The sequence below is a fragment of the Colius striatus genome, chromosome 3, assembly GCF_028858725.1.
Source record: "Colius striatus isolate bColStr4 chromosome 3, bColStr4.1.hap1, whole genome shotgun sequence".
Classification (NCBI taxonomy): domain Eukaryota; kingdom Metazoa; phylum Chordata; class Aves; order Coliiformes; family Coliidae; genus Colius; species Colius striatus.
In genome coordinates, this window is record NC_084761.1 from 51,744,009 (window position 1) to 51,764,753 (window position 20,745).

Consider the following 20,745-nt stretch of genomic DNA (forward strand, 5'->3'; position numbering starts at 1 on the left):
CTGCGCTGGACTCTCTCCAGCACTTCCCTGTCCCTCTTGAGCTGAGGAGCCCAGAACTGGACACAGGGCTCCAGATGAGGCCTCATCAGGGCAGAGTAGAGGGGGAGAAGAACCTCGCTTGACCTGCTGGCCACACTCTTCTTGATGCATCCCAGGATGCCATTGGCCTTCTTGGCCACGAGGGCACATTGCTGGCTCATATTTAGTTTATTATCAGTTAGGACTCCCAGGTCTGCAGAGCTGCTCTCCAGCAGGTCAGTCCCCAGCCTTTACTGATGCATGGAGTTGTTCCTTCCCAGATGCAGGACTCTGCACTTGTCCCTTGTTGAACCTCATGAGTTCTGCTATGTCTGACTTCTATGTATGAGTTCTGCTATGCGAAGTCTACTATGATTTACATGAGCTGTAGGAACCTGTAGTGCATTTGCTGTCTTGCTGAACAGTTTGTATGTTGGTGTTGGGGAGATTTGATTTGGGTGGGTTTTTTTGGTGATGAGTCTTCCTGTTTTTCCTTTTGCTATGTCTCAAATCTGAATTAAATTAAAAGTCTAGTTGATATGCACAAAAGGAGAATAAAAAATGTAGGAAGGAAAAAAAAGGTGACGGGAGGAGAGATGGGATGGGATGAATACGGCACACACCGCTGTGACTTAGTGCTTGAGGGAATAGTACGTTCTCTTAAGCCTCTCAAATATCTGGAAGATACCAGTCAGTTTCATTTTAACTTTCCCCTGCAGCTGTGCAACTACTTTGATACTTAGATATATAGGATATTAAATAATAGATTAAAAGTATGTTTCAGTGTTTGGCCTTATCTTGTTCTCATAGTCCTTTAATATGACATCTCAATGTATTTGTCTTTGGATATGTGAAGGTTTTAGTTACTTTTTGGTATTGATACAAATGCATCCTACTTGCATATGTTGTACATCTACAGATGTTTTCAACTCTTTATGATATGCTTACCAACAGAAAATTTTAAGTGTTTATAATTACGCCTATTCATGGAAATACTGTTTCAAAAAAAATAGATAAACAGCCTGTACTTTTTTACCTGTATAATCCACACAACATTAATTACTAAGTAACTCTGAAGGGAAACATGTTCAAATAGCAAAAATGTCATATTGAAAACCTAAAATTGTAATGACGTGTGCATAAAATGTTTCCTGCGTAAATTCTTGTTATGCATATTTATTTCAGTAGCAGCTTAATTCAGTCACTGATTTCAAAAGTTTGAGCATTAGAAACTATTAACATGACGAAAAGTTTGAGAAGATGTTTCCATATTACTTGTTTTAAAACATTCTGTCCTCAAGCTGAATCACAAGAGAAAAGGTTTTAGTGTTCTCTTTAGATTTGTTCTTTTTTGTTGTACACTACATAAGATGTGCATAGATGTATGTGTTTTGTTTTGTTTTTAAACAGGTTTCTGTGGATACCAAAGCTCAAAACACAGTATCAATCTCATCGTGATGCATGAACATCTGTAGATAACTATAGGCTTTTAAAAAGAAATCCAGCATGGCCTAGTTGTCTTGACCCTTGGAATATTTAGAATGTCCTCTGGAACCAGTATCAGCAGAAATCGTCAGGCTCCGAGCCTGCAGGGTGTTGACCCAGAAACATGCATGATTGTGTTTAGAACACATTGGGCACAGGTAATGTTAATTAGTTTTATTGATTCAAAGTAGGCTGCATTAATAGGGATTTGCTTCAGTCTTTATTTTGGGATAATCCTAAATTGCTTAGGAACAAATGTCTTTCATGCAGAATGTAGTAGATGACACTGAAAGGGGTTTAAAACAAAAAGATAATTGACCTTTCAAGGTATGATTAGGCTTTACTAATCACACTTTGAATTCCAGATTTGCATCTAAATGGGAAGTGGTAGGGCATGGTAATAGCTTAAGGAAGAAGCCCTAGATCTTCTCACTCGCTTTCCTCCATTCAATGTGATTGTGCCCTGTTACAAACCACTGCTTCCTCTCCTTGTGCTGGGTAAGGCTTGTCTATCTTTTGTAAAGTGTATTAGGTGGTGCGGAGCTGTATGAAGTGTTGTTTGTTATAAATAGATTATGCACTTCAGCATATTCTAAAAATTGCTTGCATGTCATCAGGATTATAATTGCTTTTAGGCAAAGTGTTTTGTTCTGAACATCATAAGGTCTTATTTGCTGCAGTAATATGAATAACTAACATTTTTATTTAAAATTTATTTCTGTGCTGCTGCTTTTGCTATTTTTCGTCTATCCTGAGAAGCAAGCTAAACGAATGGTGGTGCTTCTGAGATGTTTCCAGAGACAGAGGAGTCATCTTTCTAGAGTCACCTTTTCTTACTTATATCTAGTGATACTGTCATGTTAGGGGAACTGATGTTATTTTGTGGGTTTGTGGCAATTATCTTCCACAAAAATACCAAAGAAAGCGGTTGTTTCACAATGAGCTTCATTGGTTGCGTACAGAACAGATTTTGATTCAGGAATGTGAGTGCTCCGGTGACAGTTGTTACTCAATCCTAAGTGTAGATCACATTGCAAAAGTAGGTGGATGTCAACAGCCATTTGGTATCATAAAATACCAAGGAAAGATCAGCTTTGTGGCCTTCTGCTACTTTACTGCTGCAAATCAGTTCATAATATTGATAATGTTGAGCACAGGTACTTTGAAGAAGACTGAAGGCCCTTCGATTTCAGTCCTCTTTGACAAAGAAACTTATTTCAGACATAATTGAAATTCAGTTCCAGAAGGATAAGGGAATGTTGTTTATCTGTACTTCAGAGAACTCCAAGTTTTCAGCAATAGAACAAATGGCAAATGTAGGAGCTTATAAGAAAATGTAAAGAAAAGCTTCATGTTTTGGCCTTGTATATACCAAATGTGAAAGTTAGAAATTTAGAAAGTTTGACAAAAAAACTAAAACCAAAGAGTTTATGCTTTTCATGTCTAGAATTTTGATGAGGTTTATTACTTAGGGGCTAGTGCACTTTTTTTTTTTTTTAAGCATTCAAATAACTGATGTGCCTCTGTTTATCTTTAGGTTCTGAAAATCTTAGAGAAGCATGATCCTTTGAAAAATACTCAGGCAAAGTATGGGGCAATCTCACCTGATGAGGCCAGCACTGTTCAGAATTATGTGGAGCACATGCTTTTCTTATTAATTGAGGAGCAAGCAAAGGATGCCTCAATGGGGCCTATTCTGGAGTTTGTGGTCTCAGAAAACATCATGGAGAAGCTTTTTCTTTGGAGCCTACGGCGAGAGTTCACTGATGAGACAAAAATTGAGCAGCTCAAAATGTATGAAATGCTAGTAACCCAGTCTCATCAGCCTTTGCTGCATCACAAACCCATCTTGAAGCCTTTGATGATGTTGCTGAGTTCCTGCTCAGGAACAACCACTCCAACAGTGGAAACAGAGTTAGTTGTCCTCTTGAACCAGCTCTGCTCTATAATGGCCAAAGATCCCTCCATTTTAGAACTGTTTTTCCACACCAGCGAGGACCAAGGAGCAGCCAATTTCCTCATATTTTCCCTGCTGATCCCCTTTATCCACCGTGAAGGAAGAGTAGGCCAACAGGCCCGGGATGCACTGCTTTTCATAATGTCTCTGTCTGCAGAAAACAGTGTTGTTGCAAACCACATAGCAGAAAACACCTACTTTTGCCCAGTAAGTTGTTCTTGTTTTCCTTGATTTTCAATGCTAAATTAACTGCCTCCCCTGTACTCATCTCATCTTTTCCTATCATTTTTGTATAAAGATATGTTGTAACACATTTGTTCTGCTAACAGCTATTTCATAAATTGTAATGCAGTTTAAGCCAGCCCTACTGCCAAATTTAACAAGAGCCTTGCTCCTTGTTTCCATACCAATGTCTTGTACTTTTGGGACAGCAGAAGTGTTTCTGTAGACACATGGTGAATTGAATTGGAAAACTGATGGAAGTTAGGACAGAACTTGGTGAGAGAGAAACCTGTTCTGTCTCACTGTAAGGCCTCTTACAAGATTCTAGGAGTGAAGGGAGTGAGAAATGGGAACAAAGTGTTCTGAGGCTGTTGTTTCTGGAAGCAGTGCCAGCTTAAGCAGGCTGTGCTTGCCACAGTGTAACATCAGTTTAATGGTTCAAAAAATAAAGTTTTAAAATAACATGTTATAAAAATGTAGACTTGCTCTTTGTTACAGAATTGATTATTTTTATGACTATCTCAAGCCAAACACGATCTTGCTATGGTTTACGGAATTACAAAACTTGATAGTCATGTTGTGTTTTTACGTAAAGCAAGTCAGTCTTACTATATAAATAGAAAACCTCTGCTGTTAAAGAAGTAAATAATCTAACAAAGCTGCCCTACTGCAGTTTTAAAGTAGAATGGATGTGGCCATACTTGCTTCTTTGTCTTATTGCAAAAAGCAGTTTGAGAGTTGCACTGAAAGACTTCAAAACCAAATATAATTCTGTAGAAAAGTTGTTCTGTGCCAGATTTTGTACTAATTCTTTTACCTCTGTGTGGCTTGCATTTTAGTTTCATAAATGCCAGGAAAAAAATGAAGTAGAGGGGAGTCTTAGATAGCAACTAAAGCAGAGAGCTGTAGAGCAGAGAATGCTAGAATCCCTGCCTTAAACATTAATGCATGACAGCTATTCCAGCTACAGGATTCCATTTACTCTGAGATTTTTATGTCCTTTGAGCAGCAGGGCAGAGGCTGCATTGCAGACTGGAAGAGACCTGTTCCAACACAGAACTTCTAAATGATTTCCTTTGTCAGTTGTAAATATTGCATCAAATTTCTTGTGCTGAGAGACTCCAATTGACCTTGTTTAATAGTTGATGGTAAAGAATATGAACTTGATTCTCAAACTGTCCCTGAGCCTGATACCATTATTAGATCCATGCCATAACTTCCATAATTACGTTTTCTAATTAATAAAAAAAAGCAGCATTTTTGCACCAAAGATAAAAGCTAGCTATATTAACCTTCAAACAGCAGGGAGCCATGATTGACAATCATTCTAATTAGGAAGGATTCTTGTCAAAAATGTGCTAAAATCAGACTTTTCAGAACAGTAATGAGACTGTCCTAAGTCTATAATAAAACTTTAATGCAATGCCATAGAATTAACTCACTAGTACAATATCTTTTTTGAATTTGAGTGTGATGAGCTGAAGGAACAAGTTTTGTTCTGGTGGAAGACTGTAGGTGTCAGTGGCATTACTGTTTATCACTCAAATCAGAGCAGATGTGGCCTCAGCTACTCTGTAAAACAGCTAGTGCAATCCTGATAGTCCCGATAGGAGTGGCATTTGGCTGTCACTGTGTTGATGCTCTCTCTTGTCTGGGACTGAGTTGACTGATAGCAAATAGGGTTTTTTTTACCCGACTTTATGGCATAGTATAGACATGCCCTGGGATGGATCTGGTCGTAGATCTCTGCTGGCCCTCATACATCAGTGGTAGATCTGGGCCAAAGTGAACTTTAAGGCTTTCTTGATACTATTTTTTTGAGCTAATTTTGTTTAGCAGCTTTTTAAAACTGGAGAGTCCATAGTATTCAAAAGTGTAGGTGAATAAACTATAAAGAAGGAAGCAGACAGGCTGCAGTAAGATACATCAGTGACAAATGTTGTTAACACAGAATGCTTACACAAAGTATGGAGAAGTTTTCTGACTTCTTAGAAGATTTCTCTGCCATATTGTTTTTAACATGTTTTGGCCTGAATGTTTTCTTCATCTGATTGAAGATATTGCCTGTTTAGTGTTATAAGAAGAAAACAATGTTTCTAAAGAATTTTGAGCAGGATAGCATCTCAAAGTCTGTCCATAAAACTTTTTAAATACCTCACAACTTAGGAAAACAACTATGACAGCAAGAGGAGGTATGACTCTGCAATGACCTTGAAAAGTTGAGGCTGCAGAGAGGTAGAAAGACTATAGATGTGGGAGGGAAGGGAATTATTTAAAGGAAGGAGTTGGCCAGATAGCAATTGATTATATTTTAATCATATAATGTGTCTGAGACTACAAATCATTTAGTCAGTGTCTTCTGTGAGTCAAGAGAAAGTCTAGAGGAGACTGGTTTGCAAAGAACTCATAACTCTTAAGGTAAGAAAAAAAACTGCTAGAGATGCTTGTAGAAGTAGATGAGCATCTAGTGATGACATGTCAAATGTTGGGAGAAGTTTAAAAGGACAGGGCTCTGAGTAAAACAAAAAAAGTGAAAACCTGCTTGCCCTTCCAGGACATGAACCCATTAATTTCCTTCCCTTTCAGAGAATTTTTTCATTGTTGTTTATTATTTTGCTGAGTAAAACTCCATGATGTAGTCTAAATGTATGCATTGTCTTCTAAAACTGCTTCTAGAATATGAGGGGTTCTGTCCATTTCTAATATTTCATATTTCTGAGTGAAATTGTTCCATCTAGGTATGTGCAAGTAGTGACATTCACATCACCAACAAATGTAAATGTAGACAGTGGTGACTTCTTCTAGAGGAGACTGAAAGAACGTGTAAAATTACTTTAGAAGTATTTAAAAATAAATTATAACTTTGTGCTAAGAAAAGAAATAAGACAACTTGATTTTCTGCATCACTTTATCCTAAATACCAGCTCTTGAAAGGATATAATAAGGAAGACTGTCCTGGGTTTAGGCCCATCAGGGAACAAAAGACCACAAATAGCCTCAAGTACCAAAGACCTGAGGATTGCCAAAGGGCAAGGAGGGCTTAATTGCCACTTATGGTCCAGTACAAAACAGACCAGGCTACTTGGTTTGGGGAATAGAAAATAATTTAATCCAAACCAAGGAAAGCATAACCATAAAACACTAAAAACACAACCAACATAAAACAACACAGAGTGGTGCAATGATGAAGAGCACAATCAGCCCTTTAACACCTTCTCCCCACCCCTCTCCTCTTCCTGGACTCAGAGCCCTGATCCTCGGTGTCTTTATTTCCCCCCCTCCCCCACCCAAACGGCCCAGGGAGGCAGGGAATGGGGGTTTCAGTCAGTCTATTCCTGATAGCTTCAGCCTTTGTCTGTCCTCAGGGCAGGTGTGCTCTATACCAGTCCTTCTTGCACCTCTGTGAGGTACCTCACACACACAGCAGCCCTGCACAGGCTGCTCCGACATGCGCTCAACCCAAAGGCTGCAGCTCCTCTCTGCCTCTCGTGTGGGGCTGCTCTGTGGCGTGCAGGCTCTCCAACACGGCCTGGGCCATGGCCACCTCCTCACACAGTCTCTCGCCCATCTGGGTGCACTCACATGGAGCTGCTGGTGACTCTCAGTCCTGGCATTGCCCTGCATGGGTTGCAGGGGTACAGCTTGCATTCTCGCCACGGCTTGCAGAGGGGTCTCTGGTCTGGTGCTCCTCCTTCCTTCCTCCTTCTCTGACTGTGGGGGTCTGCGTGGTCACCTCCATCTTATATCACTCTTACACCTCCTGCCAAGCACTTCAAATTCCTGTCCCTAAATAGTGATGGCAGAGGCGCCAGATTGGCCCAGCCGGGCCGGAGGTGGGTCTGAATCCAGGAGCTGGGGGAGAGTCCAAAAACTCTTTACTGGGACTTTACAGCAACCCACTCCCCCTGTTACCAAGCAAAAACAGCCCCTTGCTAAACCATAATAAAGACTTTTTAAAATATTCATGTCTTTCTGTCACAAGACTCTTTCAAAAGGAAATTAAATTAATCTCAGCACTCATATTACTAAAACTAGTAAGAGAAACCATTTGTGGTATTGCCATTCAAGCAGATGTATAGTTGGAAAGTTAACCTATTTGTCTGTTTTGAAATGTTTTTGAAATACAGGTGCTAGCAACAGGATTAAGTGGCCTCTATTCATCTTTGCCTACAAAGTTGGAAGAAGAAGAAGAAGAAGAGTGGCATTGTCTACTGAAAGATGACTGGCTGTTATCACCAGCCCTTGTACAATTCATGAATTCCCTTGAATTTTGCAATGCTGTGATACAGGTAATGAAGCAGAGTTGGCTCATCCTTTTGAAGCAGTAGTTTTTGTATCCCACAGAAGTCTGTAATTTATAGAATTTATTTACTTGTATTACTGGCATTAACTTTTAAAGCTACACTAAAATAAGTTGCTTATAAAATTAATGCTTTGTGCTATTTGGCCTTGTTATAAGGATGAATTAGTGTTTTTGGTTTTCAGGTGACAAATGTTTCAAATGAAAGCAGTAAATTTGTGTGGTGGCTTGATATTTTATTATGCAAGTAGGAAGGTTTTGGTTTTGGTGTTTTGTTGTTTGGTTTTTTTAAAACTTTTAAATTTTGTTTTAATACCACTGTTGATACTAAAAGTAAATCAAATGCCTTTACATGTGTGAAAATGTAGACTTTTTTTTCCCTCAATTATTTTTTTTGTTTTCTTGGCTTTGATCCCTAAGTTGTCCAAAAACTGTGGATTCATTTGTGTGTTACTTGAAGAAATGTGCTTAATAGGATTGAAAATTTAGTCTCATTTACTGTTAAATAAAAGATATATTTTAGTAAGATGTGTGAAATACAGTAAAGCAACAGATTGACTGTTAAAGCATTGAACAAATAAAAATTATAGTAGCTGTCATACTTTAAATGCAATGTATGAGATTCTTAACAGGTGCTTTGAAATGTGAGGAGGAGACAATGTTAGTTTTGGTGTCTAGGCAGAATTTTTCTAGAGATCTACATTTGCAGGAGGTCATATTTGATATCTTTTAAAAAATTATTTAAAGGTTACTGCAGACAAATTGAAGAACTATATGGTTTAAAACAACTTCTCAAACTCAGAATGGTTAAAGAAGTTCAGGTGACACACAGAAAGAGTGGTTTCCAACTGCAGCTTGACTGTGTCTTCATAGCCTTTCTTCAGCTGAACTGAAAGCTCAGTTACTGCAGGAATTTTTACTCTATGCATGTGATGATCTTTGTGGTGTGACTTGTTCTGTGTTGACCTAAAGAGACTGTCCAGATATTGAAAAGTGTAGCCAAGACCTCTTGCCATTTAATACTTTTTGCCTGGATCACAGGATAGTAAGAGCAACCCATTTTCTTTCCCTTTCCAACCAAAGGGTTACAAATTAAAGGAAATATAGGAAGAATTTCAGGTGGGAGAATGTGTTTGTGGCCACAGGTAGGCTGTGAACTATGTTAACTTCCAATCGCTATGTGAGCTTCAACTAGAATATATTAACTTAGAATGCTTCTGGATAGCTTTTTTTTACTTTTATCAAGTGTCTTTTAAATGCTTGAATTGATAATATGTTTTTGTTGTTAAAACAAAATGAATCCTTCATTATAAAAGTAAATTTCTGATTTCTAATAACTGTTAATTTTTTAAAGCTCCTTAACAACCTATTGAATGAATAATGTAGGTTTTGTTTCCATTTGTGTTTGTCAGTTTGGGAGAAGGGCAAGTGAACAATATGCTATTAGCCCAAAGCTAGAAAGCATTTTGGTTTATCTGCTGTTGAGCCATACGAAAGCAGCTGTTCTGCTTTTTCTTGTTGTAGGAGGGCAAGTTAACAATGGCAAATCCACCTTCAAGTGACCCTGATGAGGTTTCAGGAGCTAAATTTAGAATCTCAAATCTTCCTTTGATGCATGGGTATACACACTTTTCTATCCATGTATTCATCTTTGTCCGCACACAGGGAGATTGAAAAGCCCTGTTCTCTAAATTTGGCAGGCTTAATGTAATTAAACGTAATTTCTTTGAAGAAGAAAAAATTTTTAAGGGTCTGAATCATAGCAAATTCTCTCAAGAAGGACAAACGAATATGTCTATTTACATGGAAAAGGATTTTAGTAGTGGACAATAGTAGTATCTGCCCCGTCTTGTTTTAAATCTCACTGGAAATGTTCTGTCTTTCTTCCCCCCTCCCTCTTAGGTGGCACATCCCTTGATACGTAACCAGCTTGTGAATTACATTTACAATGGATTTTTGGTGCCAGTAATGGCTCCTGCTCTCCATAAGGTCAGTGGTGTTAGCAAGCATGATGCAAAATAATAATGGGCAAAAGCGTTATGGATGATCTCTATGTAAAGATACTAGTAAATTAAATGTACTGTTGGTAGTGACTTCCATATAATTTAGTTTCTAGGCTAACTTTCCATCTTCTGATTCCATACTTTGTGTTTACACTATACAGATCATTAAGCAAGATGTAGACATTTCTGAAAATATTTAATATTCCTAAGTGAAATGAAAAACCAAAACATTTCTGGTTTGTTCAAGGGTGACACATCACTAAAAAAGCAGTGTCCTTTTAGACAGCATTTCATCATGGCAAACATATTTACATGAAGATTTTTTTTTTTCAAATAAACATTTTCCAAAAGGAAAATGCCCATGAGGAAAATGTTCAGTCAAGAAAAATTACACTAATTTTAGAAAAGTTGGTATTGTTCTATAGTTCCTTATTTACAGTTGGTAGAGCTAATTTCATAAAATGGAAAAGAAACTGAGCTTGGTATCAATTTTCTGATGTATTAGGGTGCAAGTTATGTTGCTTTGAAGAAAAAAAGATCCATTTTTCTTTGAATTTTAGGGATTATCCTTTGCAAAATATGTCCCTGATGTTGGTGAATAATTTTTCTTGATAGACTACAGGAAACTACTTTTTCAACTGTTGCAGAATATGTCAATTAACAATCTTCATTGCCTTGTAAAAAGAACACCTTGTTTGAAGAGAAAAAATAGGAACTGCTGAGTAAAACGTCACCAAAGGCTGCCAGTGGATGACTAATAAATTACTTTTTGAAGGTCTATGAGTTTTTGCTAAGGCTGGGAAGCAGAAAGCACTGCACTTGTTCCATTTTCTGAAAGGCCGATGAAACACCGTACCTTTCTAATCTAGGACTTGTCTTGGCAGTGCATGCAAGTCTTCATGGTAAATAGTCACCAAGAAAGTAATAAGCAGTATAGACTCTTCAATGATTCAGCAGATCTCAAGCATGTGGGAACTTGGTGAGGGATGAAATATTTGGCTGCAATCCAGGTGAAGGCTGTATTTTGTCATTGAGATAGTTCAACTCTTTACCTGACAATAATTTTTTCTATTTCTGCATCTTGACTTAATCCTTTGCCAAGCCTGGCAATTAGAATCAGAAGTGAAAAGTTAACTAGCTTTAGGTCAAGGTTGTGGATAACAATGGAAGTGTCAGAATGTAGCTGTGGGATTCTAGTCTTAGTGGGCGCTTTTTACCTCTGAAGTACTTAAGAAAAATGTTAGTTTGTTTTGAATGCTACCATGCTGCTGAATGCCGTTCTTACTAGTTAGTAAATCTGCTAACCACCTATTGGGTTAATTATTTTGCTGTTGATGTTACTTGAATAATTTAAAGCATGCTGTTCTGATTCAAATTTTGTTAAACCTCACTCATATACTCTGAAATTGGATGAAATAATGTTTCTCTTGAAAATTGAGATGTTGGCTGCTAATAAAGCCCAGATCTTTCCTGAACCCCAAATTTGTTTGGTGCCTTGTTCTTCCAGTAATAAACCTATCCTTCATTAGCGTTGTTTGACTTTTTAATCTTCAAAAATAAATTACTTCTGCGTATAAACTTCAAGCACATCTAAGGGAGAAGATGGATTGCACCATCTAGTGGATTTGATACAATGCTCTCACATATCTGAGGCCAAAACTCCATAGGTTTCCAAAAGGAAAAAAATCTAGTAAGGGCACATTTGACCTCTTCAGTCTTTCTGTGATATGCCCCATGTTAACAGAAAATAAATATGTTCTATGTGCTAAGACAGATAATTATGCTGTAACAGCTCTTTCATGCATTAAAATAATTTTCAGTTGCCATGGAAAACATCCATGCAAAATTGAGGAGTAGGCTTTAAACATTCTATCACCTCTTTGGGGATTTCAATGTTGTGATTAACTTGAGGTTAAGAAAAAATTGTGAAGGGCCAAAATGAAAAAAGGCTTGGCGTAACATGATGTTTTTTAAAACAGAAGCTCTTTTGCTGAACACAACACTAAATGTATTTAATTTTTCTTTTAGCCTCAGTGAAGTTAGTTTGGTATCCTAAAGTCTACTTGTGGCTGAAGATTTTAGTTTTTATCTAATAATTCAGTTCAGGTTCTTCTGACTTGTTCTGGCTTATGAGTTCAAATAAAATGTGTAATGGAGCATGGCATAATAAATACCTGATTAAGAAGACAGATTTGTGGAAGGTTCAAGGCAGGAATAGTAAGAAGAGATGATAATTACTAGTACATCTTCATAAGGTGTTCCTGTAAATCTTATTTCTATAATTTAACTGATAGGGAACAGCTGCTACTGATAACTCTTGGTGACAGCTATGGAAGGAAGGAATCAAGGGAGTCTAGACCTCATGTGGCATTCAAGTTTTAACGTCCTCCATCCAATCTGGCACCCATGGTTCTATCTTAATGTAAAAATCAGAAAGGAGTTGAGCTTCTGGCTCTGCTCTTGAATGACTATTGGTTAGGTATACTACTTCAGACATGTTCTGTCTTTTCTAGATTTTCTTCAAGAAGTAGTGTTTCGTGGGAAAAAAAATTGCTCTGCAGCAAGATACAGACTTGCATTTATTGCTTTTACAAAGACAATCTAGACACGAATGTAGACATGATAGAACTTGATTTCTGTTTAAAACACAGCAGCAACATAAGCCATGTTAATGTGACTTCCTGTCTAATCATCAAATTAAATTTAGTTGATTCAAACATATAAAATAAGGTAAACAGCAATACAAGCACTACTAGATAAATTATGTGTCTAATATTCTTAGTAATCCCTCATGGAGTAACAATAATTGATGTATTCAAATACATGCAAAGTGGCTGGTATGAGGTGAGTTCTACACTTAGGATTAAAGTTAAACTTATATTGTAGATGATAGGTGCCTCCCAGTCTCTTCCCTCCTCCTTTCTCTTCCCAGAATAGCTGAGGCTGGTAGGCACTTCTGAAGATTGGCCTTTCAAAACCCTCTGCCCAGAACAGGGTCAGCTACAGCAGATTGCAAAGGGGAAGGTCCAGTTGGATGTTGAATATCTCCAAAACTAGAAATGTCTCACCCTCTGTGGGCAACACTGTTTCAGTGTTTGACATCTATACAGTAGAATACTGGTCTTTGCTTTTTTTTTTTTTTTTTTTTTTAACCCTGATGTCCAGCTGGAATTTCCTGGATTTCACTTTGTGGCCCATTGTTTCTTTTCCTTTTGTTGCAGATAGAAGGATATTTTAGTTAACAACTTAACACCACAATAACTAGTTAAGCACATGTTAAGCACTTGTTAATCACTTGGCAATAGTTTAATCAATTAGCTAAGCACTTGCAAATAGCTCAATCACCTAATGATTAAGTAAGTATTCATTTGAATCACATAAGAGTTACATGCCACACCTGATAAGGACCTGTTCAGACAAGACCCTGGGACCAGTTCAGACAAGACCCTGGTATATGTATTTGTCAGGTTACCTTAGCTGTTACCTTAGTAGTTACTAAAACAGAGACTGATATCTCTTTTTTTAATCAATCACAGTGATATTGGAAATTTTATAATAGTTAGGAACCAATTAAGGTAAAGGGCAAATTAAGAGATGGACATGTAATACATGCTTTTGTTGGCAAATGTAGTTCTTCGAAGTGTATAAAAACCTTGACAATGGTAACTAACATAATAAAGAAGTACCTGCTTATCTGCATTCCTGTGTAGATAAGCTTTTCGAGATCCATCAACACTTTCACTGGGCACTACTGAGTTTGGCTTCATCTTTTGTGCTTCTTCTAAGCAACTGTTTGCACACATGGATAAGATCCTGCCTGAGCCTTCCCTTCTCCAGGTTTAACGGTCCCAACTCTCACAGCCTCTCCTCATATGATAGATGCTCCTATCCCATAATCGTTTTTGTGAGCCTTTGCTGGACATGCTCCAGTATGTCAGTGCATTTCTTGTGCTAGGAAGGCCAGCACTCTAGATGTGTCTTATCACTACTGAGAAAAGTCGAAAGATTCTCCCAATGAACCTGCTAGCACTAGTCTTCTTAATGTAGCCCAAAGAGACTGGGTCATCTTTGTTTCAAGAGCACATTGCTGGCTCATGGCCTATTTTTTTGTACCCAAGGCCCTATAAGTTCTTTGTTGCAAAGCTGCTGTTACTCCTCCCCAGGCACAGGGCTTTGCATTTGTTGCTGCACTTCATGAGGTTCCTGTTTGCCTCTTTCATAGACTGTTAAGATTGTTCTGAATGGCAGCATGGCCATTCAGTCTATCAACTACTCCCAGTTTTGTAACATCTATGAACTTGGATGAGGATGCACTCCATCTCATCATTTAGGTCACAAAGATATTGAGCAGTATTGGCCTCAGTGTAGACTACACATCGTTGTCCTCTGGCTGGACTTTCCATTGCCGATAGCAGTTCTTTGAACCCTGCAGTTCAATCACTTTTTTATTTACCTCATTGTCCACTTATCCAGTATGTTCTTTGTAATTTTTGTCTACGAGGATATTGTAGAGGAGGCAGTGTCAAAAGTCTTGCAAGGTAAGGAACTACAGGCCTCTCAGCCTGACTTTGGTGACAGGGAAGGTTATGGAGCAGAGTATCTTGAATGCCACCATGAGGCACATACAGGATAACCAAGGGTTCAGGCCCAGCCAACATGGCTTTATGAAAGTGAAGTCCTGCTTGACCAATGTGATCTCCTTCTATGACAAGGTGACCTACTCAGTGGGTGAGGGAAAGGCTGTGGATGTGGTCTTCCTCTGACACTGTGGTCTTCCTCTAGCATCTTCCTAGAGAAACTGGCTGCCCATGGCTTGGATGGACCTACTCTGAGATGGGTGGAAAACTGGCTGGATGGCCAGGACCAGAGAATGATGGGGAATGGAGTTAGATCCAGTTGGCGGCTGGTCACCAGTGGCATTCGCCAGGGCTCGGTGCTGGGGGCCTGTTCTATTTAGTATCAATCAATGATCTGAATGAGAGGACTGAATGCACTCAATGTCCAAACTAAACCTCCCCTGGCACAACTTATTTCCTCTTGTCCTGTCACTCATTACTGGAGAGAAGAGGCTGACCTCCACCTCACAACAACTCCCATCGAAGTAGATGTATAGCATTACAATGCCAGCAATGTGCCTTGAGACAAAGATGACCCACAGCCTCCCTAGGCTACATTAAGAATACTGCTAGCAGGTTGAATGCAAGAATCTTTCAATTTTTCTCAGTGTAGAGATTGGAGATTAGGAAGAAGCTTTTCACTGAGACAGTTATTAAGCATTGGAATGGGCTGCCCAGGGAGGTGGTGGAGTCACCATCCCTGGAGATATTTAAAAGATGAGGTGCTGAGGGACGTGGTTTAGTGATAGGCCTGGCAGTGTGAGGTTAGTGGTTGAACTTGATGATCTTAAAAGTCTTTTCCACCAAAATGATTCTATGATTCTATAAATAGTAACTACTGTTCATTTTTCCATTTAGCCAGTTGTCTTATTTAGAAAGCCATCAGGTTGGTCAGGTTTGATTACCCAATTGTAAAGCCATGCTGGCTACTTCCAGTCACCACTTTCTCCTTAATATGTTTGGAAATGGTCTCCAGGAGATTTTACTCCATCCCCTTCCCAGGAGTCGATGTGAGGCTGATCAACCTGATTGTCTTTTTTGAAGACTGGAGTGACATGTTAATTTCCGGTCCTCAGGAGCTTCTTCTGGTAGCCAGAACCTTTCAAAAACCAAATATGGCCTTGACAGTTGGGGTTGCAACCTATTAGGCCCCACAGACTCCAGTTTATTTAAATATTCCCTAATCCCCTGCCTCTGAGGGTAAGTCTTCATTGCTCCAGACTTCCACTCTCATTTTAGGAACCTGGGATTAATGAAGGCAAATCATGCCAGTAAAGCCCAAGGAAGGCATTGAGTTCTGTGTCCTTTTCCATGTATTTTGTCACTAGATCCCCTTTCTCATTCAGCAGCAGGCAGACATTTTTCAGTCCTCCTTTTGCCATTGAAGCCCAACTCCAGCTGGGCTATGGCTTTCCTGATCCTTTCCCTGCAAACTCTGGCAGTTTTTTCCACATTCCTTCTGGGTCACCTATCCCTACTTTTATCTTCCTTTTAATGTTTCAGTTTTGTTAGGAGCTCCTAGTTCATCCATGAAAACTTTCCGTTTCTTTAATCCTTGGCTTAAACTTAAAGCGTTGGACTATCAAACAAGATTTTTGGTAAAAGCAGCATCAGAATTTCAGTAAAAGTAGTTCAGAATTTCAGTATGTGGTCCAAAGATTTTAGATATGCATATGTGTGATCTTGAAATGTCTGTAACATTTATGGCACTGTGTAGTAAGCTCTGCCTTCAAAAAATTTTTGCAGATTGTCTCCCTATATATACTTACTATATACATGGTTCACAGTGTGAATGAAATAGTACCAGAGTGCTGAGGATGAAGATGTGTTTCTATGAAAAAATCAGGGGGTGGGGTGACCAACATATTTTGCTTGGTGTGAATTTTATGGTTTTATATCAGGAAGTTAGTATGGAGTTGAAAAAAGAATTTGCTAGTTTAGTTTTTTTTTCTAGTTAAGGAAGTTTCAAATGGATTTGGCTGGCTAGCTAGCTTGAAAACCTATTTTTTACAGTAAGCTCTATGAATGTTATTTATGTAGCAGATGAACTGCAATGTGCTTAAATAACCCAAACATTCTCAAGTATATGACTCCTTAACTTCATTTCTCACAGATAAGTATCCTAAATATAGTAGGTTCTGGTAGCCTAATTTATACCTGGTCTGTACTGGTCTTGTCATTTTGTGTGAGTTATCCCACCTGCACATGTAATGAGTGATTGACAAATATGTTTCTATCTCTACGGTTACACACTGCTGAACACGTAGGCAGACACCAGATTTGTGTTGAGTAGCTAGGGAGAGGAGTTAACTGATTTGCTGAGTAGCCCTGTCCTGCTCTTTGGTTGTCTGGATTTTATTGTACTCTTTACAAAAGAGTTACCTCCCTTACTTCTGATACCTGAAATTCTTGAGACATTGAAAAAAAATTATTCAATGACATTGTTTGTCACAAATTCTTTATTTCTGCACAAATTCAGTTGAAAACAGAAGAAATAACATATTTTGTCTCAAAGACACAGAGCTAAAGAAAGGGTAAATTTGAGACTTTTTGTAGTAACAATCCATAATTTAATTTTTTGTACAAACCGTCTTTTATTCTTTCTAGTGTTTAATATCTGCGATTTAAGACAATTTAAGACTATCTGGCAGAATCTGTTCTTAAATTAAGACTGGTATTTTTTGACGATATGTCAGTTACAGCTTGAAATTATGCAGTTCTGTATGTTCTTCCCTAGGTTTTGGTACTTGGGAAAAAATACTTTTGAGAAGGTATAATTCTGCTCAGGCACAGAGCTATACCATTACATTTTTCTGACATATATATTTCACTGGCTGTTCCTTGTTTCTGTTTCAAAACTAACATTTGGGAACTCTGTCAACAAAATACAAGGTCTTCTGGGGACAAATTCTACAAGGGTACAAGTAATCAAATAAAACTATTTTTTTCTTCAGTTAAAATCTAATTGAAATCCCAGAGTGAATCCAGAGTAACTATCAAAGCCTGTTTTGCTGGTTGTGCTAGAGGCCACATTGCCTTGTTTTGGTCTTTCTATATTTGTAATAGAAAGTACTTTTTTACCTTATTCTGTTAGGTAGTTGCAGCACTATTACAGAAATCTGAGCAAACCCCTTTTCAGAAGGTCTTGAATATATATATATTTTACAGTCAAAAACATGTGCTAGATAATTAGGAGCCACACTGTGGTAGATATAAATATTATGCTACCTTTGATACAACTCAGATTGGTTAAATAAATATTCCCATCTTAGTGCACATGATTTAATTTGGCATTGAGAGAATTTAGGTGGCAAAGACAGGTATTCGCAACATCTTGAGTGTTTTTGTAGTTTGTGTTATTTCAATGTATTGAAAAGAGTGCGGAAAAACTTGACAAATTATATGATAAAAGCAAATTTTTAATGTCTTAGCATTTACTGCTTTGCTACATGGCATTGAATTGCTAACTGATAATTATTTTATGACTTAGAAGGCTTGTGTTGTTCTGAATAATGGAAAGTGGGACTGGCTTTTTAGCGTAAAGTGTTGCTGTTGAACTACTCTATGGAAGCACTGGCATGGTCCTGTCACATAAGCTCTGTCAAAGGGACCTCAATTCTGTTGTGCACCAACCCATCTAAATGAAAACCACTAACACAGTATGCTGCTGTGATAATTCAATAATGCTTGCTTGATGATTCCACAGCTCAACTAGGGGGAAATGACCTGTAAATTATACAGTAGAGATTAGAAGGAGCCTCTGTATAAATATCCTGACTGTCAGTTCCCATTTAGAAAGAATACCATCTTTCACCTTACTGAAAAAACGTTTGGACAGCCGCTGTAAAAAGCTGTAAACGAAGTGTTACTAGAAAGCTTTGGCTAGTCTCATGCTTTGGAGAAGCCCATCAGTAGCTACAAAACTTAGTTTTCCTGACTACAGAGTGAATATATATGTTAAAGGCACCTTTCACTTTCTGCATCAAACTACAGTTAAGTTGAATTTTAACCTGGTATAAACTGGAGCAGTTTATAGACACAAGCTGAGGCAGGTTGAAGTAGTTTGGTTTTCTGGTTCCTCCAGTGTCCAAACTTTCTCTGTCCTTGATCCCGCTTGTCCCTCCTCTCTTTGCCAGGACAGCTGTCCATATGAGAATCTGATTGAGGTGAAAACTCACCTTTATTTCCTGGATAGTTTTAATGTGAATCAATTCCCTGAGCCAATTCACTGCATGGTGAAGCTTGAACCCTTCTGCCAGTGTAAGCAGGGGGCAAGAAGCTGAAAATTAATAAAAGGAGAAGAGATTGGGAATGGTTGGGATTTTTTGTTTTTTTTGTTTTTTTGGGTTTTTTTTTTGGTGAGAGTGGGCTTATTCAGATTCATACTGCTCGAGGATAAATTCTAATAGAACATTCATGGTCTTTTCATGGGCAGCATGAAATTCTTGTAGGACATGAAATAGGAAGGAAAGGAGGAATCGTAATAGCAATATTCCTGTAAGAGTGCATGAAGCTGTAAATTAGAAAATATATTGTGTGGATCCCAGTAGCCAGTAATAAAGAATCAGTACAACTGGTCTAACACACTAAGTGTGATATATTAAACCTAACCCACAATGGCAGTAATTTCTGACTCTTTGCTATTATTTGGCACAGTGACTTGTGAAAGCTGGATCTCTTTATCGTATTCTGCCTCACTGTCCAACCACTCATCAGAGGAGGCGAGAAAAGATTTACTAAAACTTATTGCATAATTAGAGGAGGGTATTGCAAGGCTAAAAGTGACTTTCTCTTTTCAGTAATCTCTAATCAACTGGATATGGAGACTCTCAGGTAGTCCCTTTTGTAGCAGATTACATCTTAAAAAATATCTGTAGCTGCCGACTGTTGTATAGACACTTTAGACACTTTAAGTTAGTATGTATATTGAACAAAAAATCCACAACTTTTAATCATTACAGCTGTGGATGATGAAAATTAAAATGGTGGAATATGACTCTCATTAATGCAATGGATTTTTCTTGTTTTTTCACTTGCAGTCTTACAGTTTTATCTTAGGAGTATAGATATCCCAGCTCTTTATCATTAGTAGAAAGGATCTAATCCAAGGGATGCTTGTTGTTGTGGCAGTGGGGAATTTTAATATTTCTGAAATACCTTTATCAAAAACATAACATAAATTTACTTACTTAACAAAGGGCTTTTCTAGAAAACTACCATGTCTTAATTTTATTCATCTCCCTTTATTTTTATTGATACTGAGATTATCAGAGGTGAAGGATTTTCAAGTTAAATATCAGATTTGTGGATATGTGGAACTTTTGGCTTATTTTTTGTTGTCCTTTCAAAGACACTCAGTTCTGAAGGCTAGCTAAAAATCTTACTTGGACAAATTATTCTGTAATCAATGGTTACAATGATGTAAAGGTTTTGTAGTAAAGGTTTTGTAAGCTGCCTCGGGGTTTGACTGTAATGGACGTGCTTGACAAGGGGTAGTAAATGGGGTTTTTTTGGTAACATTTGTTCTTTTGTCATTTACCTTAGTATCAATTTGAATTTGTTAGAAAGGATTTCCCTACTTTCACCAAATCTGTCTCATGAGATGTTAGTTTAAGAAGAGACAACCATCAGGTGTCTCAATGAAGCTTAATAGCATGGCTTCGGTAACTCAGAAAATGGAGATCTTCAGTAATAGCTGCACAAATTTGAAAGAGTCTCACTTCCAGCACTCCATATATTATGTGTAATGTGATCTCTACAAAGGTGTACAGAGTTAAAAGGGTTTTGCCAAGGCTGAGTTTTGTCTAGCGTAACTGATTTCTCCAGTGTCCTTCTCTAGTTAATTGCAAAAAAGTGTGTTCCCTAGAGGCTCATTCAGAGCGGGTTAATGTATCTCATTGAGTAAAAGGAAAATTAGCCTCATGGAGCTAAAATGAACCTTTTTGAAGACTTCTCTAGATGCCTCAAACCTTCAGAGTTACACTTAACTGTCAGATATGGTAAAAGCAAACCCAGAAGACAAGGTGACAAAATAAGATACAATTGTAAAAGCACAGATGTCTGCTTGCCAAGTTAATTGATTGTTTTCCTCAGCTGCACACCTGCCTTCAGTTTCAAATGCCAAAAGGCAACATTTTTGTTTGA

General features: G+C 38.0%; 1 protein-coding gene across 2 annotated transcripts in view; it reads left to right on the forward strand.

Moving 5' to 3' along the window:
* FHIP1A (FHF complex subunit HOOK interacting protein 1A) overlaps positions 1–20,745 on the forward strand; it is a 93,540-nt gene that overhangs the window by 50,554 nt on the left and 22,241 nt on the right. For both annotated transcript variants that reach the window (XM_061992811.1, XM_061992812.1), the window contains 4 exons: positions 1,429–1,661; positions 3,041–3,667; positions 7,810–7,971; positions 9,885–9,971. In XM_061992811.1, coding sequence (XP_061848795.1) covers positions 1,560–1,661; positions 3,041–3,667; positions 7,810–7,971; positions 9,885–9,971 — 978 coding nt within the window. In that variant the 5' untranslated portion in view covers positions 1,429–1,559. The remainder of the gene's footprint in view (positions 1–1,428; positions 1,662–3,040; positions 3,668–7,809; positions 7,972–9,884; positions 9,972–20,745) is intronic.